The sequence below is a fragment of the Penicillium coprophilum genome, assembly GCF_028826855.1.
Source record: "Penicillium coprophilum strain IBT 35676 chromosome Unknown utg000004l_segment0_segment0, whole genome shotgun sequence".
Classification (NCBI taxonomy): Eukaryota; Fungi; Ascomycota; class Eurotiomycetes; order Eurotiales; family Aspergillaceae; genus Penicillium; species Penicillium coprophilum.
Window position 1 is genome coordinate 3,664,597 of NW_026622723.1, and position 26,293 is coordinate 3,690,889.

The following is a 26,293-nucleotide window of genomic DNA, read 5'->3' on the forward strand; positions in this document are numbered from 1 at the left end:
ATTTGAAGCATTGACTTATGTACGCCAATATGAGAAGTTGATGGAATGATCAAACGAGTAGAGAAAATGGATGACTGAACCTGAGAACCGAACAGCCGAAATTCGCCCAGAGGAACAGGTTCCTTTTGAATTGACAGGGAAGACCCTTTACGGCGGAGGCGATCATTGGGCCGCAAACCCGGTTGGGCGTTAGGTGGGATGAAGGTTAGGGAGAAATAGGAATGCGACATTGACGAAAATTCCAGGTAAAATACAAGCAGAAAAGTGAAAAAAACGGGAAAACAAACGGGAAAACGAAAAGGAAAAGGAAATATAGATAAGAGTAACGACCAACCATGGATCCTAAGAATGAAAACCAAGGAATTTCCAGCGGGTCCTGAGCTTAAAAAGTAAAGTAAATAATCGACATACTAACATGGATATTTCGGATAGTTTGAATATTTTAGATATTATACGGAGTACTTATATTAGATATAGACATCAAATAATAGATATAAGCTAAACAACATAGATAATACATTGATGACGGTATCCCCCACTTCTTTTTTTTTTTTTTTTCTTGTGTTGGGTACCGAGAGCCTCTTCGTGAAACTTTTTGAATTTTCTCCGTTTCCTTTTTTTTTTCCCTTAAACCCTGTGCCCTGTGCCTTCGGGTGTTAACTCCTTTTCTCTTTCTTTTCTATATACTTCTCTCCTTTTTCATCGCTAGATATCTTTCTTTCTCTTTCATAGATATCAAAGTCACACCCCTCACTGCGACCTTTTTTTTTTTTTTGGAATCGCTGCCCATCGACTCCACTCTCCCCACTGGGTTCTAAGACCGTCAGGCAGAGGATCCCAAATTCTCAACCCAACCTCTGCAGCTGCAGTACGCTCCACCACTCATCGTCTGCCAGAGAGGTCATTTTCTATTTTCTTCCTTTCATTGACCCAACGCTTTCGCCCAACTCTTAGCCTAACATCCCACTTCGATGGAGACATTGCGATCTGAAAAGTACCATCTCGCTCTCTCCGCTTGACAGAACCCGTCGCCCTCCGCCTGCCATCGCCCGCCGCGATCGGCAGGTCCGCTTACTTGTTTGAGTGGCCCGCTTGGGTTGGGCACTGGGGAGAAAAGAAAAAGAAAAAAGAGAAGCCCATTTCGTCAGATCTACGGGGTTGGGGGGGAGAAGACTATCTATTCTGACTCATCCTCAAAGGGGAGTAGTGGCTTGCTGTAAGTTGATCTTGTTCTGGAGCCCTGTGGGAGCCACCCACGTCGCCCTTGTCGGAAACGGGACCAACCCTGTTTTTTTAATTTTCTTTTTTTCAGACACTCGATTGCCTTGCAGCCCACATAATGGCCAGTAAGGGCCCCCGGCCTGCTTGCGTCGAGGATTACGACGAAGAACAACACGCTATTCTACCCGACACTAGGCTTTCTGCCAGAATTGCTGCCAATACAGCTGCCAAAATATCCTCGAGGTTGGGAAGATTCCAGGAGCCGCTGATCGACGCCGCCAGTGACTCAGGTTATTCTAGTCGCACCGCCGCTACGGTTAATAGCACCCAATCTGGGCCGTCGGGCGGAAAAAGTCCACCGATCCCTCATAAGCTGGACACCCCCAAACGTACCGACCTTGCCAGGAAAAGTTCAACCAGAGAACGCAAGGAAAAGGAACGATCACGACCCCCGCGCGAAGAGGAGATGGTTGGTGCCTATGCGGGCGCTGCCCATCATGCTCACGTGCCCCGGTCGTCGTCCAAGTCTCATCGACGAGAATCCTTTGCCCGCCAATATCACGATAATTACCACGAATACGCCATTCCTCAGTACCATCAATCAGCTCCGATGGAGCATCGACAGAGCGAATATGCCTATTACCACCCCCAGCGTCCACCCGTCCCAGATTACTCACCCTCCCCGCACACTGCCCGATATCCGGCCGACGTAATTGAGAACATCCATGTCAATAACCCTGGTCGACCCAGCCGTTCCGCTTCGTACCACACCTATCACCCAAACGGACGACCTATGAGCTTCCAAGGTGTACCACATGGGATGGGTTCAGGAATGGCACCTTCTGTGTACTCCCAGCACGCATACGAACATGGCCCTCCACCAGCCAACTCAGCATACATGCACCAGTACTCATCATCTCCATATGGACAGGCTGCCTACTATCCCCCACCAGCCTCGGAGTACCCATCATCGGAGTATACACGAGAGCGGTCCGAGTCCCGGGAGCCACGGCCTCGGTCCTCATCTATCTATGCCCCTCCTCCCCCACCCATGGATGCCGGGCAGTATGATTGGTATGATAATGATCCTATGGAACACTATTCCTCGCGAGAAGTCTATGACCGTCCTACACGGCACCAGGATCAGGATGAAGACTACTATCGGACGATGCTACCACCCCCCCAGGCCCAAGCCTAGGGCTGCCCCGCAGATTCACCAGGCGAAGCGACCAGAGCGACCAGATCTACCACGGAAGATGCATACCTCTGCCGGTCTTGTTCCTTCTCGTCGCCCATCCAGAGGTATGGAGAGAGAACGAGGAATGGACAGGGACAGAGGCATGGTCCGAGATATAGACCGCATGGACATGCCGGAACTTGCGTCTGCCTTGCCGGCAATTCAGGATCGTGGCCATCGTCGAATTTCAAGGGAAGCCCCGTTCCCAGAGAGAACCCATAGCCTACGAGATAACCGACGGTCAACACCCTACCACGATGATCTACGGAATGCTCAGGTAGCCGTGGCGAGCTCTCGGCAGCGTAAGTCACCCGAATACCACTACGATGACCGATCCAGCGTCGGTGGCGACCTCGAGGACCGTGAACGTGAAGCCGAGAATTACCAGGCAGTCCGGTCTGGCCGAACCTCAACAGCTGCACTACCTCTTTCCGCAGAGACCTTGCTGCCCAAAGCGTCTCAAGGCAATGGAAGCGAGAGCGGCAGCCAGAAGAGTCGTAGCAGCCGCGGCAGTGCCACTGCCTCACGGAAGGAAGATGATAAGAACATGACCCTCATGTTGAACGGATTCCAAATTGGATTTACATCTGAATCAGTTGCAGGCAAATCTATTAACATTCGCGCTGGGGAGACCGGGGCTGTTCGATTGAACATCGGCGGCCCGCGGCCATCCAAGCAGCATGTGAACAGTGCCAGCTCCGATCATACGGGCGGCTCCAGCCGTCGGGCACTTGAGGATGTGGCGCGGCGCCCCCGGGAGGACAAGCGGTCAGAACGATCCAATCGTCGTGACAGTCAGTCAGCCTATGGGCCACGCTACCACTAATCTTGTTACCCACCCTGTTAGATGTCCCTTTTTTTGTGTTTCATTTCGTTCTCTATGGTTAGGTTACTTTTTCGTTGTGATTCCATCTTGTGTATGCATAGCCGTTTGTGGCTGGCCTTGCCTGTTTGTCAAAAGTTTCGATTGCTCCGCACATGTTGCATTTTCTTTTCTTTTTTTTTTTTCTTCGGGATCGGGTGCTTGTGGAACAAAAAAAAAACAATGGTAATTACCAAAAGCGAGACTCTGTTGGGCGACTTGGGTGACATACTGGGCTTTGTCATAACGTCCAGAGCTGCCTGTTGCCCAACTGTCTCGCTAGACTGGGAGGACTTTTTGTGTGTTATTTCATTTGCAACTGCTGTCTTGATTTTCTCTATATTTTGTGTGCTTGGGCAAAACTGTCGGGCACGAACCCCCATGATGATGTTCTTGTTATGGCGATATGATTGTACGATTCTGATGACCTGCAATGACAAGTCTGATGTGCTTTACTTTCTGATGTCTCTTTTTGTCAGCGTTTCGTGTATAGCCTTTCTCGTTGGGCCTGTGTCTTTCTCCCGGTTACTTTGTTCGCGACTCCGAGTGGCGGAGAGAGATTATACCCATATCTGTTTACTTGTCATGTCTCAACAGGTCATCTTTTTCTTTGGCCATATCTATGATTTTACGTGTTTTGTTGGTATTTTGCCCCGTTGGGAGCCTCGTAGTTTTAGGTTCTGGGCTTTGTACCCATTCGGTTTATTTCGCAGTCTCGTGAATCTCCTTGTCTGTTTTATCGTCCATTGGTTTTGATGCTTTTTTTCCCCGTGCTTTTGCTGTTTAGTTGGTTATGATACCCTACAAGCTGTCTGGGCACGATCACAGCTTTCGACCGTGTATACTCTCTCCCAGAGGTTTTCAGTGGGTGGCATTTGTCGACTTGATATAATTGATCCATAATTAAACCCATCTTCTTAATAAAAAAGCGCCATTTTTCAGATCTCGATAGAAATCAATGATCGACTCTTTTTATAGATCGACCCACGGGCCCAACTCTACCCGTCCACTGGACCCGTGGGTGGGCAAGGTGGGGATGATGTAATCTGGTCGCCTGTGACAACCACCGTGTAAACACAGGCCCCCCAGCCTCTCTTCCAACCTCCCCAATTTTGTGCTGGAAGTCAGGCTGAATATCTGGGTTTGTATTTCCTCATCTTATCTTGACCCTTCTACTAATACCCATCTAGACACTGTGCTTCATTCTTGCCCGCATTCCATACCCACGTTCTATACCCACATACCAACGTGTCAGTGATCTATCTCTATCTACAGCTCGTGTTGATCAATTACTTTAGTGTATATTTATATACCCTATCTTTTGATTCCAGCAATTTTGGGTTACTAACAATATGATAGTGAGTCCAGTCCTGAGCCGAGTGCTCTTGACCACTCTAATACTCCATCATGCCTCCATTTTGGCCGAATGGGGACTCTCCCGACTATCCAGCAGCGGCTGTCGCCGGAATATACGCTAGAGATGATAGCAGTGAGAACACCGCTGGTACTTTGACTCCCGACGGCACGCACGTCTACAATCTCTTCCCACGAAGCGACTCCGATGATTCTACCAAGCCAAAATATGGCCAAGGCACGATCGACCCACATAGCATCAAAATGCAAGGCCTGATGGCATTATTTGCCATTATTGGACTTGCTTTTGCCGTGGGGGGTATCTGGTTCTTCTTCTGGGCCAAGAATGGCGGGTTCGTCTGGCACAAGGGCGACTGGGATGACTACAAGTCCACTGTTCTGCGACGAAAAGGTCCCGACGGAAAGACTCTCAGTAACGCCACAGCGAGTACCAAACTTGGTGGGGGAAGTATCGTCGGCAAGGACTACAACGACGACGCATACACCTACACAGAAGGATCATACACCGACACAGCGACGACTATCACAGAGAAGTCACGGGGCAAGAGGCTCAAAGAATCAGCCAAAGAGAAGCTTCTCCGACGCAACAAGCACGAGCAATGGGAAGGCGCAGATGATGCCGATGTACGCGCCTACCGGGAAGAGAAACCCGCTCGCATTGGCGGCATGAACCGCGAAGCCGACGGCACCTACAACGGCAGCGACTACGACACCTCTGCCCCGCCCACCTCCTACCAACAGAGCGAGATGAGCCAGGCTTACGACTTTGCTTACGAGCAGCCACGCCATGCCCGCCGCGATCCCTCTGGCTTCTCATTCACTCAAGGTAGCGAGGACGTTATCAGCCAAGTAACCGAAGAGCCTCGTGTCCGCGACCCATCTACCCGCCGTCACAACCGCCGTCGTGAACGACATAGCGAAGTTGGCCTAGCTGGCCCACCTCCCGCACCTTCATCCCGCACTAGCAGTCCTCGCAAGCAACGCGAACGCCGCTCCGTGCCCCAGGGCCACTTTACTGAACCCCTGGATTTCTCATCTGCGGGCTCCCGTTCCGAGTACCAATATTCCAACGTTGACACAGAGGATTCTGGTACAAAGAGCTACAAGCATCCAATTCCCGGCTTGACGAAGGGATATCGCCGTGATGGACGCAGCCGTCGTCGCGATAGTCTGAGTGATAGTGAGGGCGAGACACAGTACTCTTGAATAATGATTACAATATGGGCTAGGGCTTGAAAGAGATATCGATCTTTACTTATGGGATCTTGCTTTGAACGTTCGACCATTCTTGGGTTATGGAGTCAGAGTCTTTTTGCGGCCATTTGCCGATCGATTTATGGATATGGATACGGATATGGATATGGGAAATTGTTTGGGTCATGTACATAATGAACAGAATCACGATGCGAATGGATAACATCTCAATGCAGTATTATTTCGCCATTATTAAGCTTCCTCGGCATGTTGATATGTGAATTAGTGTAGGCCTGCTCGCATCCATGAGCCGATGGGCGGTAAGGCTGTCCGATGCCGACTTTGCTCTATGTCGGCACGGCCTGGACTTAATAAATCCCTGGCATCACTCCTTGCATTGATCGATAACTACCAACTCCAAGCTCCTAAAATTCATCGTCAAGACAAGGACCACGTAGTTGGTGATATGGCTTCATGTACGTCATATGCCTTCCACCTACACTCTACTTATGCTAATCCCTACAGCAACACCTCAAGATCGAAGACCTCTTGTGATCTCCGGTCCTTCAGGCGCAGGCAAAGGAACCCTTATTCAAAAGCTCATTGACGCCCACCCAGACACATTCGAGCTGACAGTCTCCCACACAACCCGGAAACCACGTCCCGGTGAAAAAGACGGTATATCCTACCACTTTGTTTCCATCGATACATACAACACTCTTAAATCCAATGGAGATCTGATCGAAGATGCAATGTACGCTGATAACTTCTACGGTACGAGTAAAGCAGCACTCGCAGAAATATTCGAGAAACAACTCATTCCTATCCTTGATATCGACATGGTCGGCGTGCAACAGGTCACAATCAACCCTGGATTTGAGGCCCGCTATGTTTTCATTAAACCGCGGGGTCTCGGTGTGCTTGAGCAGCGGCTCAGGGGTCGAGGGACGGAGAGTGAGCAACATATTCGGGCTAGATTGGACCAGGCGAGGAGGGAGCTTGAGTTTGCTGAGACTGCGGGTGTTTTTGATCAGGTTATTGTTAATGATGATTTGGAAAGGGCTTATCTCGAGCTTGAGAGATTTGTTTTTGGATTAGGGTGAGGGCTTGCACAGCTGGGTTATATTTGGGCTCATTGTCGATGGTCACTTATTCAGGATTTTAAGAAGTTGATCAAGAACAGATGGTAAATCAATAACAGTATATAAGCGCTCAATTCTACCTATGCACGGAGTATAAATGCACTACCTCGCTGATTGACTCCTGATGTGCTCCACGCTCGCCGCACCATCCTGAAACCAAAGCATCATTGCCATTTTGCTAATATTGTCTGACCCCCAGCCTTTGCTGTTCAGATCTATTAGTTCAGGTGCGGACTTAAATCGCATAATCTCAAATCTTGAGTGCCGCAACCGATGAAGAAGCCATCGATTCACAAAAGTACCTTTGTTGATAGGGTATGGATGAGCGGACGCAAAGAAAGGTGAAGAATCCTCAAATTCTGAGGAGTGTAGCGGATCATTGTACGTCTGGCTTTCTGGGAGTTCAGGCATGAAATGCTGTATCACCTCCTGTTCTCTATCTTCCTCTTCTGCGACCCCCGCAGAGCAGTTGGCATGTTCCGGGTGCGACTCCATGTTCCGGCGGGCTACTTTAAGCTCAGTCTCGAGTTTATTTTTTTCATCTTGATAGCGAAGGAGGAAGTTGAGGGCTGCGCTATCGAGTGGGATGCCGACTCGCTCACGGAGCTCGCGTTGGTCAACTAAGACCAGGTATTCTGTCTCTAGTTCCGATAGGCGTTCCGTGAGTATGCGCGCCTTGTCAACCACGGAGGGATAATCAGCCACCGGGGGCAATATATGGTCATCATATTCCGAGGCGTAGTTGGTCGAGGAAGACTCGGAGTCTGAGTGGATGGGTTGGAAGTGTGCCAACGAACTGCCTTGATTTTTGAAGATGATTTGCAATGTTTTTAAGTGTTTATTGTAGTCGGACTCCAGCTGCGACAGTTCCTCTTCCTGTCTATGGTACTCATTTTCAAGGATGAAATAGGCCGCTGTCACGACCTGGAGGTTATTGATGGTATCATTGATAGCAGCAAGATCCTCATGTACGTGTTCGGCAGTTATGAGATTCAAACTATTCCGTAGTGCAGCCCGCACATCATCTTCCTCATCACGTTTCTGTCGAAGCATATGCCGCATTTCCCGGATCCGATAGCGCTTGGCTGACACATCTTCATGTATACTTAATATTTCTCCTATAAGGTTTGCCACTTTGGCACTGGTCTCACGGGCTGATTCAGGGGGCGGCGCAGGTATGCGATACCAGTTGGCTTGTTCATCTATTTCGGGGGGATACTGAACCGGGAAGGATGTTACGGATGACTCGGTGAAAGCATCATATTCGTTCCATTGTTGGAGATTTTGTGGTGACCAGCGGTCGTCTTTGGTGGCTTCGTTCCCGTCATCTACCATATCTGGTCCGGTATGACCGATGATTGGCGCTGTTGATGTCGTTATTGGAGCAAAACCACCTGAAGGAAGTGGCAACAATGGTTGCAAGGTTTCTGATGCTGTGGGGCTCGATGCTCGAGCGTCTCTTTGTAACTCTTCTAGCCGTGAAGTTGGAGCAAATGAAATGTTGGGAAGGCAGACTTCACTTTTAGTGTTGGTATAGCAGTCTGCCGTGGACGGCGGCTACAAGGTAAGATTGTGATGAGCCTCGAGCTTAATGCATATCAATATAGATCAACTCACTTGCGATACACGGCTCCGTGCCCCTGGCCAGGATGTCATTGTTGAAGGGTTTTATAGTGCCTCTCAGTCACATTTCGCGAAGGAGATTATATACCAACACGTTCAAATGTTGGTAAGCAAGGTCTAATAGCCGACAGAATGTTGGTCACCCGGAAGATTCCTCAAGAAAGTGAAATAGGAGACTTCGTCGGGATCACACGATAGCCGATTCTAGTGGGGTGAGGTTGTAGAGGGCGCAGTCACTGGGGCCTTGGTGCCCAAATGAAACCTCCAATGGCCGTGAGTCCGTAAATATCCTGCATTGCATTAGCGCCCGCGCGTCACCTTTCAGTTGGTTGCCCGTAGCACAATTGTAAATATACCAAAATACTTGAGGTATATCAGCCACCAAGATGTTCCCCTCATGCAACTGGGATGTCATTGGAATTATACTTGGGGTCCGGGTCCACGATCATGTGCTAGTTACCAAATCTTCTCTTCCGCGAGTGAGGGCTTGACAGCCAACCAACTTGATTCATGCCGTACGCGCCATGCATATCATCTCTCTTGAAAGATCATTGATTTGAACGGACCGAGCCGCAGGGGTGCGATGGGTACTTGAGGAGTTGCTGATGAGGGATATAGAAACCCTAAGGCTTATATCTCATCTGTCCGGTCTTCCTCGATTTCTAATTTCCTGGTCAGAAATGTAAAGGCTATGTCTTCAGACTGGGTACTTCATCTTGAGACCAACCGATGGGTTCGATCCATCTACAATCATTCTGGTAGGCAACACTGGCTACAAGAATGATTTAAGAACTGACCAGAGCAAAAGGGGATTTTATTTACGAGTGGGACTATCCAGGTGGGGCATTAAGCCCTGCGATGTCAGCTCAAGGTTCAAGGTTCGTTGTTCTTTCTTCCTACGTGAGAAGTTCGGGGAAGTAACGCGTTTAACAAAAGTGTCGCGCCACGTCAACGACGCACCTCCCGGTCCACATTTTCCAAGCATGACGCATACGGGCATTTCCCATTCGTCCCAGGTGTGGACCACCATGCAAGTCGCTTAGATCATGTTCAGCAGCAGGACCTACCCGACTACGACCAAACATACACCAATGATCTATCTCCAGCCCCCATATACCAGCAACTTGCCAAGTATCGTGTGGGTGATGGCGTATACTCAAGTTCGGGTGCAGAAGCAGTAGCAAATGTCAAGGCGAGCAGTCATTCTGAATGGAGCCCGGGCATGAAGTATGAGGTAGCCCGAGAAACCATCGGGCACAGAACCGGATGTGCAAGCATATCCGACAGTAGCGAAGCCACCGCCTCATCAGGAAGTGAAGCATCCATTTCCAGGATTCAGGTCAATGACTTGCAGGGATTGGGTCTCAGGGATCATCCAGCCTCGCATATGGTGCTGCCCTATGGGGCCAGCAGTCATAGTCACCGAAACGACCCCGATCTGGGGGATGTCCAACGAGACTATGACAAGGAGGTAGTGAGTAATATGTATTTTCCTTACTCTCTGACCAATTGGCTGATTTTGATGTAGCGAAAGTCATTGGAGCCAGCATACGTGATCCCTGGCAGTAGCAGCGAACGTGAGACGCTGGACCCTCGTAAGAAATAGCCCGGGTACGCTTCGTGCATATCAAGACCAACAAACTGACGATATCTCACACCAGGCTACAAAAGGCAGAGCGATCCTCGGAGATTTTTCCGAGTTGGCAGGGTTTGTTCACCTGTTAGATGTCAATACCAAGGCCCTACTGATAATCTATCGCGATCATATAGGTCTTTTCCATGCTTTGGCATGAGAATGCAGGCTGGCATGGAACTGTACTCAACGAGAAAGTCTCTCACCCATCAGCAAGCCCATTCACCAAGGGAAAGTATCAAGAGCCCATATACAGTAGTATCCGACGCATGGTAGTGGTTAAAGAGCAGCGGGGCTGCTGCTGGTGTGTGTACGTGTGCACGTTCATATCCACGTCAATTGCGTTGCAAAGTACTAACCCAACACTCTAGACCTATCACTACTTATAGTGGGCAAGGTGTGGCCAAGGCTGGCATTGACCGAAGCAAACATGCTGTCATTCGTATGCGCGGTGATAGGCCTCGGACTGTACAGGCCGAGCCCCGGATGGTCAAAGAGCCTCTAGAGGTCGATCCTGCCAGGCCTGATCAGAAGCTGGACTGCATGTCAAGAGTGAACTTTGGCAAGGTTTATACCGTCGAGCACAACGTTAAAGTCCTCTCCGTGGGCAAGATCACGGATGCGTCTCGGGCGAGATTCTTAGAATACGCTCAGAGTGAGTTTGTCAGGTAGAGATAAAGCGCGTGAGGCAACATGGAATGTTTTACACGCAAGATTCTTCAGAGTCAGTCTACATGGCTTGCATGGGGATGTGTGTGAACAATCCATCCCTTGTACCTACTTCGGATGTCTTATCATAGGTAGTTTCCGTTCTTTTTGATTTTGTTAAGGAAAACGATATAGGAGGTGGTATGTAACATATGTGATGTTTTTACTCAATGAAGAGATATCATCCTTATAAACTCTTAACCTCCTATTGCTCGCTCCTATCCTTCGGATTTCATGACATTTGGATTCGATCATGAAAATGAAGGGTAACGTGATGACAGAAGCCGTCGTTCGGTTGACGTACGACAGGAGATGCCATGGCCCATGGAACTATGGCCATGTCAGTAGATATGTCAACCATTTAAAAAGGGGGGGCAAGATCATACGAGATATACAGGATGACCAGTGAAGAGAAGTCGCCCTTGTCCTGTTGTGTGCCTTCGTTTGTTTACTGTCGTTGGCCAACCTTTTGGAGCTGAGAGGTACCGGTATGATATCTTGGAAGATTTTCATCTCCGAGGCTGGTTTACGCTCTATGTTAATAAACAATCTACTCATTTTGAAGGTAGTCTACCAATCACATATATTTTGGTACATCAACTCCAATATTTGTTTCGGCCCAGGTGGGAGATCACCGAAAGTGACTTACCAATGAATGACTACAAGTGAAATTGGAGTATATGTTTGAACAGGAGAATGCATTATGCAGCAATCAGCCTAGCGAAGGCTTAAGACTCGCAGACTCTCGTTTCATTTGTAGCAGTTCCATATCTATGTTCCGCCTGAGGCAGCAAAGATTATGTCAACTTAAAATACTCTAATTCACCGCCCGACAAGATTTCCCAAAAAGTTTCAATTTCCGCAGATTTGATCAAGCAAATGCCTAGCACAATCACGATGAAACGCAAGTTGGACGCAAACGATGTCCCATCCCCCGATGCCGCCGGGATTGAGGACCAAGAACTGGACTTCGAAGCCCTCAATCTCGATCCTCGATTGCGCCAGGCCCTGATCAAGGAAAAGTTTACAAAACCTACTCTTGTACAGTCGAAAGCGATTCCGCTCGCACTCGAGGGCAAGGATATCCTTGGTGAGACAATTCTTCTGGATTGATGAATTAAAGGACAAGGGCTAATAGAAATAGCCCGTGCGAAAACCGGCTCTGGCAAAACCGCCGCCTATGTGCTCCCAATCTTGCAAGCCATCCTCCAGCAGAAGACTGTTAGTTCCCTCTTTCCCCCACTCTATGTACCTTGTATAGGATTTAATTTAACTGTCTGCAAATAGGCCGATCCCTCATCAAAAGCCACAACCGCTCTTATTCTTGTCCCCACCCGCGAGCTTGCAGAACAGGTCCAGAAAGTTATTACGTCCTTTGCCAGCTTTTGCGGAAAGGATATTCGGTCAGTCAACTTAACACAGAAGGTTTCCGACGAAGTTCAGCGTTCGATACTGGCCGATTTCCCGGATATTGTTGTGTCGACGCCTACCCGAGTTTACAGCAACGTTAACAACTCCGCTTTGTCGCTTGATAAAATCACCCATTTGGTTATCGATGAGGCGGATCTGGTCTTGTCATACGGATATGATGAGGAAATCAATGCTCTCTCCAAGGCTATCCCTCGAGGAGCGCAGACATTCTTGATGAGTGCTACTCTGACCTCGGAAGTGGATACATTGAAGGACTTGTACTGCCGGAACCCTGTCATTCTCAAGCTTGAGGAGAAAGAAGAGAAGGGTGCTGGTGTCAGCCAGTTTGTTGTCCGGTAAGATAAATTGTCACAAGTGTTATTTCAGCTGTTGCTAACTCAACTCCCAACAGATGCGCGGAAGACGAGAAATTCCTCCTCACCTACGTCATCTTCAAGTTGCAGCTGATCAAGGGCAAGGTCATCATTTTCGTAGCAGATGTGGACCGGTGCTACCGCGTGAAGCTTTTCCTCGAACAGTTTGGCCTGAAGAGCTGTGTCCTCAACTCAGAACTGCCCATCAACTCCCGGATCCACGTTGTTGAAGAATTCAATAAGGGTGTTTACGACATCATTGTCGCAGCTGACGAGCAAGAAGTATTGGGGGTGACCAAATCGAAGAAGTCGTCCGAAGCCAAAGAGGTAACTGAAGAGGAAGCAAATGAAGAGGAAACAAAGGAAGAGATTGGAAACAGTGAGGATGAAGAGGAAGTTGATGAAAGCGGAAATGGAAAGAAGCCGCAAACCAAGAAGCGCCGCAAGATGACCAGCAAAGAGAAGGACTACAGCATTGCTCGCGGTATCGATTTCCAAAATGTCGCCTGCGTTCTCAACTTCGACCTCCCCACCAGCTCCAAATCCTACACCCACCGCATCGGACGTACCGGTCGTGCTGGCAAAGCAGGAATGGCTCTCTCATTTGTTATTCCCACCGAACAGCACGGAAAGCACCGACCCACCTCAATCCCCAGCACCAAAAACGACGAAGCTCTGCTCGCCAAGATTATCAAGCGGCAAACTAAGCTCGGCCACGAAGTCAAGCCCTACCACTTCGAGATGTCGCAGGTCGACGCTTTCCGTTACCGTATGACAGATGCGCTGCGCTCTGTAACCAGACTCGCAGTGCAAGAAGCACGAGGACGTGAGATTCGCCAGGAACTGATCAAGAGCGAAAAGCTCAAGCGCCACTTTGAAGAAAACCCCGAAGAATTGCGTCAGCTGCGCCACGACGGCGAGCTGCGTGCTGCGCGTGTCCAGGCGCATCTCAAGCATGTCCCTGAGTATCTGATGCCTGCCAAGGGACGCAAAGGTCTCTCGAAGGATGGTGCCGGATATGTTGGGTTCACAAAGACGAAGCAGAATCGCATCCGCAAGGCGAGAGATCGTAACCGTGCTCGTGGAAAGTCCGGTGGGAAGGTGGATCCTCTGAAGACGTTTAATCGTTCAAAGAAATAGTGAAATTGTTTAAAAGTTGCGGGCGTTTTGTCCGGATACCATTGTATAGTCAGACGAATAAAATAGTTTCAACTTGCATTGATCATTACATGTGTATAATAGGAGGTTTTCGGGTCAGTGTTGTAAATTGTATATATTACATTGCACATACAGAAAACTTTCATAGGTACTTTCATAAATAAAGTACCAATTTCTGCCCATCTGGTAATCTGATTGTCTCAGATTCAACGTCTTGTAGCCCTAACCCGAGCTCGATTTCGAGCCATTTCTTCCCCTTTCTCATCTGCCGAATGTGCCTCAGTACCTCACGCGCATTTCGGAAATGGTTTGTATGAATAGAAAAATCCGACGAGTGTGTTTGTAGATCGGGTATTTCGTCGGACTGGACATGGGACGAGTTCTTAGACTTCGTTAGATCCAGAAAGCCAGGGCCGATGCCAAGCCATTCGACATCTCTCCATGATCCATTCCATTCTGGACCAACAGTATCAGGGCTCTGTGGAAGCCCGTCCGGGTCTTTTCCCACCCATTTCAAGGCTGGTAACCATTCGCCGCAACCCTCGAGATCTAACCATTTCAGGCAGTAGGTCGAACGGGATAGCTGACGAAGGATACTTGCAGCTTCGGCCCAGTTGTCATTGAGGGGGTCTAGGTTTGAGAAGCGGGTAACCGCGCCGCGAATGCGAGAGGTGGCAGCGCGTGGATTCCGGCACGGTATAGGCCAATGAGCAAGCGAGAGATGAGTGAGGGTCGGCAAATGTGCTATGAGGTTGAGAAGGGCGGTCCAGCTCGCAGCACTAGGTGTCGGGTGTGCCAGGGATAACGCACGAAGTTCGGGGAAGCGTAGGGTCTGGGTAATGGCCTTGGGTATAGACGGGGCTGGAAAAGGATCAAGCATGGCCTTTGCTGTGTCGTTGTGAACATATTCATCCCATGAAGTTGGGACATCCTCCCCTATTTCATGACCTGAGACACCTACAGCTGGATCTAGCGGGAGGATCATCTCGTTTGTGAGCTGCTTCAAAGTTATCCAGCTCCCTAAAGCATTCCCCAGATCCAATCGCGCGATATTGAAGTCCGTGTCAACAACTCTCGAATCGTTGAAATCCGGGTTCTCATCGCTAATGCGCTCCTGATCCTGCCGGGTCAGAAAGAGCGGTCTCAGCCCCTTCATGTACCCTCTGAGAGGCGAGCCTCTTGCATAGACAGCAATATAACTCAGAAGCAGTTCCTTGATATGATTTGGCAAATGGGATAGAAAAGGCCCATCATATTCAACATGCCAACTCCAATTCAACGCCATAGATTTCAGCATCAGGTGTACCAGGCTCCTCTGGTCCGGAAACCGCGCCCCTTGAAGACGGGTTAGCCGGTGTATTTCCTCTTCAAATACCACCGGCATCCGGTCCGGTAATCCCTGGTCTCCCGTCAAATCCAAATTCCCGGAGAGCCAACTCGCAGGCGCCGGAGGTCCGACAGTTGGTCGAGGTGGACGAACCCCAAATACCGTGCGACGAGCGCCGGGGCGAGGTCGCGGGGGCGGAGTTGCAGGAAGCTCGAGCACATCTCGAAGAGAAGGATGAACTGAGCGTGGAGCCACAGATGAGCGCTGCGGACGTGAAGAGTTTGATGGATCATCATCGATAGCACTAGGCGTCTGTGTACGGCGGAGGTGACTGATCAAGTCGTTGACTGACGTCGCTGACGCGGAACCCTGTACCCCAGACCCGCCATGATGACGAGACCCAGATAGCGCGAGGCTGTGATGTGCTGAGTTTGTTGGCTTTGCGTAAAACCGTTGGCGCTTTTTGGGCATCGGTCGAGCTGCGGATTTGACCAAGTGAAGTGGCTCCGGGGCCGGGAAGCTGTCCCGCCTTTATCGCTTATCGCCCCCACATTGATCCCGCCCACGTACTGCCAGAGAGCCACCGCTTTGCGTTTGACAGGGCAGGAGGCTGGCGTTTAGGGCTGAAAATGGTACGGAGTAGCAACAAAAAGGAAGACTGGTAGAAAGTGAGTCAATGCTCATGCCTTACAGTTGCTCATAATCAAATCTATAAAATGTTATACAATCTATGCACAGGGGCTCAGATATCCCGAACCCAAGAATCGTCCTTCATATGGCCTTCACGCTTGGCACCCTCCTCTAGCCAGGTATCGACCAAGCCCTCCTTCGGGTCTTCATCGGGCAGTCCACGCGATCGGCGAACGTCCAAAACAAGGTTCCTAATCTTCAAGGTGACCTCTTTGCGCAGCTCGACAGCCTCTTTGTCATTCAACAGTTCATCACTTAGCACCCCCAGAGGCATGTCTCGGGAATCCGGATAGCTCCTCTCAACCCTGGCTTTCAATTTCTGCCACCGAGATCTCATATCTCCAAATACAACATCAGAGTCAACCTTGGGGCCAAAGGTAACGCTAACATTTTTGCCAGGCCGAGGAAGGAATCGTGGGAATTCTCGACTTTCGTGCATGACATCGTCGAAGCCTTCAATCCACATCGGAACCACATCAGGACACTCCTTGGGCTCCAGGATGAGCCGTGCAATTCCCCACTTGAAATAGCGCATGGTTTTTCGCGGCGATTGGTGAATCTTGCCTTCGGGGAAGATATGGACCCAAGAGTTGGAGTTGCAGGAGTACGCTGTAGGTGCCAGATGCGAGTCCTTGCCATCGGTTGTGTAGGCAACTTGGAGGTCCGAGAAAGGATCGACACAAACATTGTGCCAACTCCAGCGCTGACGTTCGGGTACAGCGCGGTGGTGATCAAGTGGGAAAGGACCCTTTGATAACAAGCGAATAGCCTCGGTCATAGCAGGTTGAGCTAGGCCACCGAAAGCAGAATGCGCAGAACGGTGAGTGGGCAGTACCTGTCCCATAGTGAAGAAGAGTGACAGTGGTCTGCGATTACAATCAGCAAAACAATCCATAGAGAAGCATTCGTGTAAACTTGTGAGTATGTACCTTGTCTGATAGCAAATGTCATAACTCCCAAACGACCACCGCTTATTCCAAAATCGTGCGGGCAAAATACCCCATACTAATGGGTCATCCATTCTGGTATTCCGGCGCAATGTCAGCCATCTTCACATTTGGTAATAGGATTGTCTCGGTCCGAGGCTGTTAGAGGCACGTACACGCTGATGTGATTGGATACTTTTATGGAATAAATCAATCAGCAATTGCATTGGTTTAATGAAATTTGTTGCGTGTCCCGGCATACCTGTGATTAATCCTCGTGTCCGTTGCGAAACGTCACGTCGAGAGTCTAACAGTTCCGTGAATGCCTCTTTCCCGTGACATTCTGCGTGACAGAAAATCGAGAGGAAACCGCGACATAGGCCCGCCACTCCCCACATTGTTGTGTTCGAGAAAGCTCTCCAAGGGAGGGACGGGGCGTCCGCCGTTGCGCTCGAGTCCATTATGGATGGTGTAAAGCTGCTATACGCAATCCATGAACAGGGAGAAGCTTCGCGCAAGCTAATAATAGCTTGGAAAGGAGAATGTTCTCCGAAGAGCAGATTAATTAATTCAAGTGTAGTTGTAAGAAATTATCGCGTCCCTGGAAATCGACAGATTCCCGAAATCACATGATTTTGGTTGGGGTAACCATTCACAGTAAATTAACAGACGCCAGGATTACCATTTTTCAACAATATGGACTAGTCATGATTTAGTATGAACAAAACCTACTGTTTGAGCAATATTATTGTTGCAATCTTCCTGTATTAACTTGTATCTCTTAGCAAATGATCCATTCTGTCAGCGACTTTTTTTATACATCGAGTGCACGGACCAACTGCACTCCCGACTCCGAGCACGATTTTCTCCCGGCTACACCCTGACAGCACCACCAACCAACGATGTTTAAATCAACCCAAGCACTATTTGGCGGTCTTCTCTGGTATGTATTTAGACTTCGACCAAATCCCCAATTACTCGAACCCAAGCTAACCTACTTCCCGACTGATAGGAAGACCCCGTGGCGTCTCTCCTCTCCCCAGAAGGCACGACAGCGCAAGCGCCTGCGCTCCGTGGACCGGGTCGTCGACACCGTCAGCGCTGCACTCGAACGCAATGGCCAGACATCTAAGGCTGTGACCCGGTGGTTCGCAGAGATGCCGCGCGAGGAGGAAATGCTGCCCAAGGACAAGTACACTCTCTTCGACAAGAAGGAGAAGAGCTACCGGAAGAGCATTCACAGTATGTTTTCGTCACAATCCCACTTCACATCTTTTTACCAATTGGTATTCATGACTGTGTGAATTGGCTGAGCTAACCACTTTCTCTACACTCAGAGCTGCCCAAGTGGACTCGTGTCAGCCAACGTGTCAACCCTCCCGGTTTCTAAACGGATTTTCCTCCCCCGCATATGTACTATACATCCGAACTCGACTCTGGCGGAGGACTTGTTCGAGCGAAAAACAACATAAGGACAACCGGAGTTTTGGCTTTTTGGAATTTGCAGCGCGGCCACTCTGAAGAGGATGGTGGCTTACAATGTCCCATGATTACCCCAGCGCTTAGATCAGGCTTTGAATTCAAATGCATTTTGGCAAAGATATCTATATTTATTCAATTCCGGGACTCCCGGGGTATACTAATGATATAGATGCAGTGAGAGACATGGTGGTAGTGAGCGTATAGCACCAGAGGTTATGAATGATTGAACGCATTTCAAATGAGTGCGGAGTGCGAGGCTTGGTTGGATTCCAGGTACAGCAGGACAAAACGAATAAAAAAGACTGAAAAGCGACCTTTCGAGAAGGATCATGAGACAGGGAGTGTTGGAACTTTTCTTTTCCCAAGATCATAGCTTGGGATCAATTTTCGGGATGCATTACGATAAAACTTGTCGACTTGAGCTGCCACTTCCTTGATCCTGCCCCGATTGACGCGGCCTTCGTGGAGGGCTTTGTGAACACGATAGCCCCGGCGGACTTGCTGCCAATTATCAAGTGTTTCTTGCCAGCCCGCCCCTCCTTCATACCAGGCATTTTTCTGTGCAGTGGACATCTCAAAGCCTTGAGGCGGTTTCGGCAACGCCCAGCAGCCTGGATCGATATGGCCATCTGGTGGGTCCTCGATCGATTCATCATACAGTGTAATAGTGCGAATGGCGTCTCGTATCCCAGATACCTTCCGCTGCTTATTCACTGCAGCCCGCCAGGAATCAATGCGAGGAGTCTGTGCGCGTTTCCGTTTGGACGCAGGGTATTTTGGTATGGGACTGAAAACCGGCTGCGAATAAGGGACATTGAATCGTGGGTCTCCCCACAGCCGGCGTGCGTCGGTGGAAACTCTGGACACAGGGTCATAAACAATCCATGTTTCTCTATTCAGCCAGTGGTTGGCTAGCAAAGCAAAATGGTATGGTTTCTGCCCTGGAGTGAATTCATTGAAGAGCCATAACAGTTTTCGATCCAGCCTCTCCATCAATTTGACTTCCCAATCACTTAACTCATGGACGGTGTCTCCTATTTTCAATTGGGATTGTTCAGCGGAGCATCGAGTGGCGTCTATTTCCGGCCTTTTCCCTTCACGGCGGGACAGGCTATGATGCTTTAGGTCACACATGAATCGCCAGTGATCAGACAATGCTGGCCTTGCTTTCGAACTGGTCCCTTTTCCTTGGAAATCACATCTTGCTGGGGCCGAATTCCATTGGATGGTTTTGGTATATGTCTGCTGTTCGTTCGAGAACAAAACTTGATCTCCAATGAGTAGTCTAGAAGTGAGCGATGTTCTATCTTCTGAGATATGCAAGCACCCTTCGTTGCTATTTGGCTGCCTCTCGTGGTGACCACGAAAAGAAGAGCTCGGATCTGTGACATAGCTGACCAACAACTCAGTCCGTGGTGTCCCTGGAGGGCCAGATGAATCCCGTATGTTGTTAAATATTGTGTCTTTTGGACCCATCTGCATTCGTGCTGACCATCCACGATATTTGCGGTGGTCACCATGCCGGTGATGTGATTTAGTTTCTTTCGTGTGCATTGGGCCACTCGGTTCTACTATTCCATATTGGAGACCCTCATGCTCCACGATTGATTCGATTTGACATGAGATAGCTTGGGACCTCTCACCACACGACCATGGGGTTGATTCTTGGATTTGGTAGTATTTATGCTGTCGAGATGGTAATGATTGTACCTGGTGGAATGGTATCGGCGCGCGAGTAGCTGGATTTGCTGCATTCTTACGAGAATTGAACCAGGGCTGGTAATCAGAACTGCCTTCCTTTGGCTGTAGTGAGTCCCTGAGAAGTTCCTCTAGAATTGAACGAATGATGACTGGTTGGTTGTTGATCAACTTGGATTGCCGAGGCAAGAATGATTCCGATATGTCCTCATGCTCATGCGCGTGCGGCTGCGGCGCAGAGCCAGTCGCTGGAACAGGCTGGAGCATTGAGACGCTGTCCTTCAGTGCTCCATGACACTTGGGTCGCGAATAACAATTCCAGATTTCATCGGCAGTTGGAGAATCATCATAGCTCTTGAGGCAATCTGGTATCCAACGAAGTCCTTTTCGTTCTTGGAGATGCTTTTGCTTTTCCACATCGCCAGGATCCCACCAAATCCAACTATAATCTTCTGGGGTCGAGTTCCACACCATTAACTTCCGAATTCGAGCGAAAAAGTCACGAATTGCCTGTTTATTCCTCTCGTGTGTCGGCCACGCGACCCAGCCATACCATGTGCGTGCGTATCGGGTGTTGGTATTTCTGTCTGCCCCCAGTACCTTATTTCGATTGAACCGCCTGATGAACCGCCCGAGTTTCCAAAACACGACTGCGATTATGAATATCCCGACGGTTCCAACAAATAACTCAACGAATACCGTGGGGTCAATTGACTTATGAACTTTGACCGCGGTGTTTGGAGGTCTTTTGGGGGGACGTGGGATGCCAGGACCTAGAGAGTGGCTCTGTCGAGTGCCCAGTGGCGCCATTTAGCGGAAGCCTGGATACACTCTCTATGAATCGGTAAGGATATAGAGCATAAAGCGTCGTCAAGTCTATCTGCTCGTAATGTGCAAATGAGACAGGTGGGAGAGATGAGGAAGTAGCAAGTCATGCCTGGAACTTTCCGACCTTCTTTTCGACATTTCCTGGACACAAACATTTGTCGCAGTGATATTGTTTCACAGTGTTGATTTCTGGGCTGACGAAGTAATGGCAAATACCATGTGATAATACATTGTGGTTGCAAAATGTCCTACAATGCTTGAGATTACTTTGTCGGTATCGGTCTCAGCTATTTGCGATTCACTCAAGTTACAACAGCGTTGTTATTTACTATTAACGACGGGCCAGACCAAGAAAAAGAAGGGCAAGGACGTCGTTGTCACGGCCGATCAAATCTTACTATTGACGGTGAAAAATTCCCTCAGGGCCCTGCAGGCCCTTAGATGCAGTGATGTTTTCGGCTAGGTCGGTCCTTGCTGGTTGGATTTATTCAGTATATTATAGATATTCTCCCAAATAAATCTCATTCAATGTGCCTTGGGCAGCCAGCCACTGTCATACTCTCTCTCTCCTACGCGGACACACATATAGCAAGCCTTCGTGGACTATTGCTCCATCATCTCAGGGGACACATCATACGTCAATGTTGTCTTGTGCTATCATCACAAAATCTAGCTCATGAGACTTGACCTGTTTTCGGGGCTGCGTCAGGCATTCAAATGAACCGTCCGTGCGGGCAAAGAATTTCAGAGTGGACATGGGTTACACTTGAGCGGTTGCTCTATACCGGATATCCCGGAGAAGGCTACTACTCACAATGTTCCAAAAGTTAGGACTCCATGCTGCTTATCTCCATGACCTATCTTCTACTTTTGGCTGGCAAGGATCAATAGTGGTTATCCACCACATTCCTGCATATGAAATTCTCGGCAGCAAGCGTTCAACTCTTTGCCGACTTCTCTGAATCTGACAGAGGCCTAGAGGTTCCAGACTCCCTCTGAGTGGCAAAATACTATAGCAGTGACGCTAACCAAGCCCAAAGCTCAGATTAAAATTTTGATGATCGGCGGTGCTTTTGTATAAATCTCATGGACTCATAACCCTTGGCAATGATCGACGATTGAGCCGGGGAACCCACGATTTATGCCCACCTGCCAAATTAGGAAAGGGCACGATAGACAGCCACATATATTGCGCCACTCCTTGCAGTCATAGCCACAGATAAGCCACGCTCGAGCCACTTGCGGCTGAGATGATGGCGGTGCGATTATTGACTTTCAAAACAAGGTTGTGTCTTCTTTTGCTTTTGTTTTTTTTTTTGTTGGGCTTCAGACGCCACATCTGCGTTGGGTATTATGATCTCCAGTTCTGGTCGGTTTCCTGTTAATCTATTTCGATGATTGTCCTTCTCGCCTGGTGAAGTACAGCGCCAAAACCTGTCTTGCAGGCTGCAGCTGCATCATTTCCCAGCACTTGGGATCAGACTTCGTTCTACATGCGCCTGCGTCACAATTTCCTACCCAACTAAGCGGGCGTCGGGCCACTAAAAGCAAAGGATATTGTTCTCCCCGGTACTCCGCACGGTACTTATTTCCACAGCAGCGGTGGGGCGTTGACTGATTTGAATTATTGATGAGATCGTCGAGACGATCGCTCAGCTCTTGAAGACTGTAATAGGATCACAGAGATGATTCAAGCTTCTTGTGGAGTTAATCTCAGATCCCGAACCAGTTCCCTGGCATACCACATGGAGTATGTATCTGTAAAGGCGGGATCCGGCCTGGCTAGTAAGGCTGAGTCTTCATTTTGTCAGAATGTCCACTTCTACAACATCCACAAGCTCTAATTTACCGCCTCAGTTTTATCCACATTAGGCAACCCCGTTCTAATAGATTCCGAGGGGGGAAAAGTATTCTCATGTCGGAAAATAGGCTTTCAGGCTTCAAAATTGGATATGTCGGGGTTTCCGAGTGGCTATGATGTTCACTCGACTCCACAAACGCCACACTTCACCGTTGGGCTGTGGCTTGCATTTGCTGGTCAAAGGGGCTAGACAAAGCCAGAGATCCTTTAGTCCGAAGGGGTGATCATTTTAAAGTAGGTCTAGGTGGAGTAGGCACCTCCATCACAAAGCTAGTACATTTGTATCTACTCCGTACTCCGAACCGTGTACTTTGTACCATGTTCATGGCCAAGATGAGATACTTGCATACTAGTAGTGCGCCACATCGAGCAGGTAGGGTCCAGCGGTGACACTTGCGATTCACCAAATGCTAACAGGGCACGACGCGGACGCTGCGATAGAGACCGAGCAACATTGGGCAGGAACCTTGATCCGTGCACGAAACTGTTGAAAGGATAAACCCCAAGTCAGCACACCATCCCCTTGAAGTCCTGAATGTCCTAAATCTGCCTCCATTAACTCCTACTGCACATGAACATCAATTATGCATGCCAAGCCATCTCTCTGTTAGATTTGTCAGGTTTCCACAGGAAACCTCGGCTCCATCAGGGTCAGTGTGCAAAATGGGTACGTTTTGAAAGACCATGGTGGAACCCCTGTCGGGAGGTAATCCCGGGGTCGATCCTGACACTAGCTTCGGATTTCGTGCAGTGCATCTTCGATCTCACAGATCTCGTACCTTCTCCACACCTAATCTTTCACCAGGACGCGTACCCGTCGATCAGCCTAAACAAAAACAAAGCATGTGGTACTCTGTACGTGCCCCACTGTTCGATCCCTGTTGCCGGAACGTGATGCTGCAAGGATCCTGCATTATGCCGAGCAGACCTTTTATTGAGCTCACAATTCTTGTTTCAGTAGGGACGATGGTCCTTGGCCGTCCCGGTTACCTTGTCACAGACCATCACCTGGGCTAATCGTGTACTTTTGGATGGTGGCGACATTCCCGTGGCCCCCATCGTGACTTAACACATAATTGAGGTTATGGGTCCAATGTACCTATGTCTGGTATTGTTCTCGGCGAGCGCCATGTGGTATATGAAGCCCTGGGTGCGGCCATGTTTGCGCTTGGCCTGATTCTCGTATTCATTATTCTCTGAGCTCTGACTTTAGTTGCCTTGCCTATATCCTCATCCATTTCATCCATCGTTCCCTTTATTCTTCTTGCATCCACCCCATCCGAATCTTGTTCAATCAAACTTCACGGTTACAGCTCCACGATCTCCTCATTCCTATAACTCCTCAAGCCTGAATACCTTTCATATCCATAAGTGATTCAACGCAATTCGTCTGTCCTTAAGCACCCTACCGTCCCACAAAAACGAGAATGGCCGGTCGTGAATTCACACTGTCCTTCGAGACTACTCCCCCAACCGCCATCCAACCCGGGTCCCCCTTCACAATCCCAGTAGTCATTGCCGTGAACCCAATTGGGACACCCGCACAAAATGTTCAGCACCTTGTCGTGAGCGCCTCCCTCCGCGACGAAGCTGGAACAGGAGCAGCCGTTGGCCTAAGTGGTAATCTCACGGCAAGCGTGCGGAGCCGAGCCGACAACTCAATTAGCGGATATGCGAAACTTAGCCCGCTCACTATCTCGCAGCCAGGGAAGTTTCGGCTGCGAGTGATGCTTAGTGCAGCTTCCTACAACGGTGTTGTGACAAAGGAGTATGCTGATTCGACGGTCATCCATGTGCACGCCGGTGCGGCTGCCCAACGGCCAAGTGGGTCAACTTCCTTTGCTTTCTGTCGTATTTTGCGCTTTGTTCCGGGACCCTTTACCACTTCTGATCATCTTTCCCGTTCTCTTTTGACCTGCCCCTCTTCGACGCGTTTCCCTCCTTAGGACCAACATTTGTCCCCGGCCCCATGCTTGCCCCTTTTGGACTCTCGCTGATATTCAAAACTCTAGCTCCCACTCAGGTGGCACGACTACAGAGGCTTACGGCTGAGAACCTCGATATTTCCGCTGCGGATATTGCCGCATGGCAGGGTGCATGATTGAAGGACATATAGCATTCCTCCTTTTGGTCTGCTTCGGGGGACCTCCGGCGTTATTCATCTTTAAGCTGCAACTGATGGTTCTTTTTTTTCGCCACGCGGAGGATTTCCACCATGAGCCGCTATGAGAAGGGTACCAAGTCCTTCTCGAACAAATGCAAATCCATCCTAGTCTCGAGCAATCTATATCCCATTTTTCTCAGATAATTCCACCAAACATATCCTTTATTGTATCTTTAATTGAGTTTTTGCGTTATTGACTATTCCAGTCCCAAGTGCTTTCTTTTTTTTTTTTTTTCTATTAGCGCCTGCACTAACCAACGCCGAACCAAAAGTTGATCTCTGCAGATTTTTTTTCCAAGATAGCTGCAGATACCTTTCATCAGGGGGCTAAAACAAATCACCATTTTCCCTCGGTTCACATGAAGGAACTTGAGACTCTTTTAGGGTTTCGGGATCACCATCGGTTTCATCAAACCCCGGGCTTGCATCCCCCCTTGCGCGATTTCTGCCCCGGGCCGTGATATCATCGTCTACTTACTGGCTCGATGATAGACATGTCGGCTCCGGCCCGGACGAAAGGACCAGGCGGCCCCATATTAACTCTGGCGTAATGGTCATGAACACACAGCGTAGTGTTCTGGATTCAACTTCACTCGTCACCGGTCCAATCATCATGAATTCCCCTTTGATAATGGCTTGCGTGAGATAAGCAAACGGCCAACTAGAGAATACTCAATTCATAATAGAGTTAAAACATTGCTGATCATTCTTTTTCGTAGCGCGACCGAAAACACGCTGAATGCAATTATTAAAACCAACAAAATCAAGGCTGGCGGCCCAACTATCTAGCTTACTATATCCACGGGGTTTGCTCAGATGGTGTTCATGAGCGGGGCAAGCAATTTCAACTATATATGGGTACACATTGCCGAGAGTCGTGTAATAGAGATCGAGTGCACTAAGTACCAAATTGACGTTTGTCATATTTTCATAGATTCCCAAGTAACCAGAAAAAGCTAGTGCCGCAATATGATACGATCGCCAAACCGATGCCTAAGTGGAGTACTCGGAGATTTGCCGTTACTAGAGTGAGTAGATGAATGTGCGATCTAGTATGGTCTAGTCCTTTGCAGCACCTAGGAAAGAAAACCGGTATTTGTACGGGGGCTAAGACACATTGTGCAAGGATTGGATCGCAGCTTTGTTTAAGGCTTGAACAGACCAAATGGAAAAGTGCCTCGTGACTTTGTCCAGATCGTATTATGAAGTTAATCTCCATCCCTTTTGACTTTTGCTAAAAAATAAGCCTTAGATAACTATAAATATCTCATTGAATGCTCACGATAGAGGTCGGGTTACAGCAAAAAGGCCCTGATCAGGCTAGTCGTGGCTTGTAGAAGGACCTTGGGACACCGCCTATTATTCGTCCAACGCACATCAT

General features: G+C 49.0%; 12 protein-coding genes across 12 annotated transcripts; 8 read left to right on the top strand and 4 right to left on the bottom strand.

Moving 5' to 3' along the window:
* Positions 1 to 1,339: 1,339 nt before the first annotated feature.
* Positions 1,340 to 3,284, top strand: N7500_005835 (uncharacterized protein; the record flags this gene model as incomplete). The annotated part of the gene is made up of 2 exons (XM_056676979.1): positions 1,340 to 2,295; positions 2,408 to 3,284. The coding sequence occupies 2 exons, from the start codon at positions 1,340 to 1,342 to the stop codon at positions 3,282 to 3,284; spliced, it is 1,833 nt and encodes a 610-aa protein (XP_056531979.1).
* A 1,443-nt stretch (positions 3,285 to 4,727) lies between these two features.
* Positions 4,728 to 5,900, top strand: N7500_005836 (uncharacterized protein; the record flags this gene model as incomplete). The annotated part of the gene is made up of 1 exon (XM_056676980.1): positions 4,728 to 5,900. One exon carries the CDS (start codon positions 4,728 to 4,730, stop codon positions 5,898 to 5,900), a length of 1,173 nt encoding a protein of 390 aa, XP_056531980.1.
* A 337-nt stretch (positions 5,901 to 6,237) lies between these two features.
* N7500_005837 (guanylate kinase) lies at positions 6,238 to 6,991 on the top strand (the record flags this gene model as incomplete). The annotated part of the gene is made up of 2 exons (XM_056676981.1): positions 6,238 to 6,364; positions 6,414 to 6,991. 2 exons carry the CDS (start codon positions 6,238 to 6,240, stop codon positions 6,989 to 6,991), a joined length of 705 nt encoding a protein of 234 aa, XP_056531981.1.
* Positions 6,992 to 7,132: 141 nt separating this feature from the next.
* On the bottom strand, positions 7,133 to 8,686 carry N7500_005838 (uncharacterized protein; the record flags this gene model as incomplete). Its single annotated transcript, XM_056676982.1, has 2 exons — positions 7,133 to 8,587; positions 8,648 to 8,686. 2 exons carry the CDS (start codon positions 8,684 to 8,686, stop codon positions 7,133 to 7,135), a joined length of 1,494 nt encoding a protein of 497 aa, XP_056531982.1.
* Positions 8,687 to 9,511: 825 nt separating this feature from the next.
* On the top strand, positions 9,512 to 10,958 carry N7500_005839 (uncharacterized protein; the record flags this gene model as incomplete). The annotated part of the gene is made up of 6 exons (XM_056676983.1): positions 9,512 to 9,531; positions 9,590 to 10,127; positions 10,182 to 10,248; positions 10,315 to 10,361; positions 10,424 to 10,596; positions 10,658 to 10,958. The coding sequence occupies 6 exons, from the start codon at positions 9,512 to 9,514 to the stop codon at positions 10,956 to 10,958; spliced, it is 1,146 nt and encodes a 381-aa protein (XP_056531983.1).
* Positions 10,959 to 11,873: 915 nt separating this feature from the next.
* On the top strand, positions 11,874 to 13,918 carry dbp9 (ATP-dependent DNA/RNA helicase; the record flags this gene model as incomplete). The annotated part of the gene is made up of 4 exons (XM_056676984.1): positions 11,874 to 12,084; positions 12,139 to 12,215; positions 12,282 to 12,760; positions 12,817 to 13,918. 4 exons carry the CDS (start codon positions 11,874 to 11,876, stop codon positions 13,916 to 13,918), a joined length of 1,869 nt encoding a protein of 622 aa, XP_056531984.1.
* A 172-nt stretch (positions 13,919 to 14,090) lies between these two features.
* N7500_005841 (uncharacterized protein) lies at positions 14,091 to 15,734 on the bottom strand (the record flags this gene model as incomplete). Its single annotated transcript, XM_056676985.1, has 1 exon — positions 14,091 to 15,734. The coding sequence occupies one exon, from the start codon at positions 15,732 to 15,734 to the stop codon at positions 14,091 to 14,093; it is 1,644 nt and encodes a 547-aa protein (XP_056531985.1).
* Positions 15,735 to 16,005: 271 nt separating this feature from the next.
* N7500_005842 (tafazzin) lies at positions 16,006 to 16,797 on the bottom strand (the record flags this gene model as incomplete). The annotated part of the gene is made up of 1 exon (XM_056676986.1): positions 16,006 to 16,797. The coding sequence occupies one exon, from the start codon at positions 16,795 to 16,797 to the stop codon at positions 16,006 to 16,008; it is 792 nt and encodes a 263-aa protein (XP_056531986.1).
* Positions 16,798 to 17,781: 984 nt separating this feature from the next.
* Positions 17,782 to 18,319, top strand: N7500_005843 (mitochondrial 54S ribosomal protein mL60; the record flags this gene model as incomplete). Its single annotated transcript, XM_056676987.1, has 3 exons — positions 17,782 to 17,822; positions 17,892 to 18,121; positions 18,217 to 18,319. The coding sequence occupies 3 exons, from the start codon at positions 17,782 to 17,784 to the stop codon at positions 18,267 to 18,269; spliced, it is 324 nt and encodes a 107-aa protein (XP_056531987.1). The 3' UTR covers positions 18,270 to 18,319.
* A 369-nt stretch (positions 18,320 to 18,688) lies between these two features.
* Positions 18,689 to 20,869, bottom strand: N7500_005844 (uncharacterized protein; the record flags this gene model as incomplete). The annotated part of the gene is made up of 1 exon (XM_056676988.1): positions 18,689 to 20,869. One exon carries the CDS (start codon positions 20,867 to 20,869, stop codon positions 18,689 to 18,691), a length of 2,181 nt encoding a protein of 726 aa, XP_056531988.1.
* A 2,980-nt stretch (positions 20,870 to 23,849) lies between these two features.
* N7500_005845 (uncharacterized protein) lies at positions 23,850 to 24,123 on the top strand (the record flags this gene model as incomplete). Its single annotated transcript, XM_056676989.1, has 2 exons — positions 23,850 to 23,930; positions 23,962 to 24,123. 2 exons carry the CDS (start codon positions 23,850 to 23,852, stop codon positions 24,121 to 24,123), a joined length of 243 nt encoding a protein of 80 aa, XP_056531989.1.
* A 52-nt stretch (positions 24,124 to 24,175) lies between these two features.
* On the top strand, positions 24,176 to 24,849 carry N7500_005846 (uncharacterized protein; the record flags this gene model as incomplete). The annotated part of the gene is made up of 2 exons (XM_056676990.1): positions 24,176 to 24,572; positions 24,761 to 24,849. The coding sequence occupies 2 exons, from the start codon at positions 24,176 to 24,178 to the stop codon at positions 24,847 to 24,849; spliced, it is 486 nt and encodes a 161-aa protein (XP_056531990.1).
* Between the last annotated feature and the right edge of the window lie 1,444 nt (positions 24,850 to 26,293).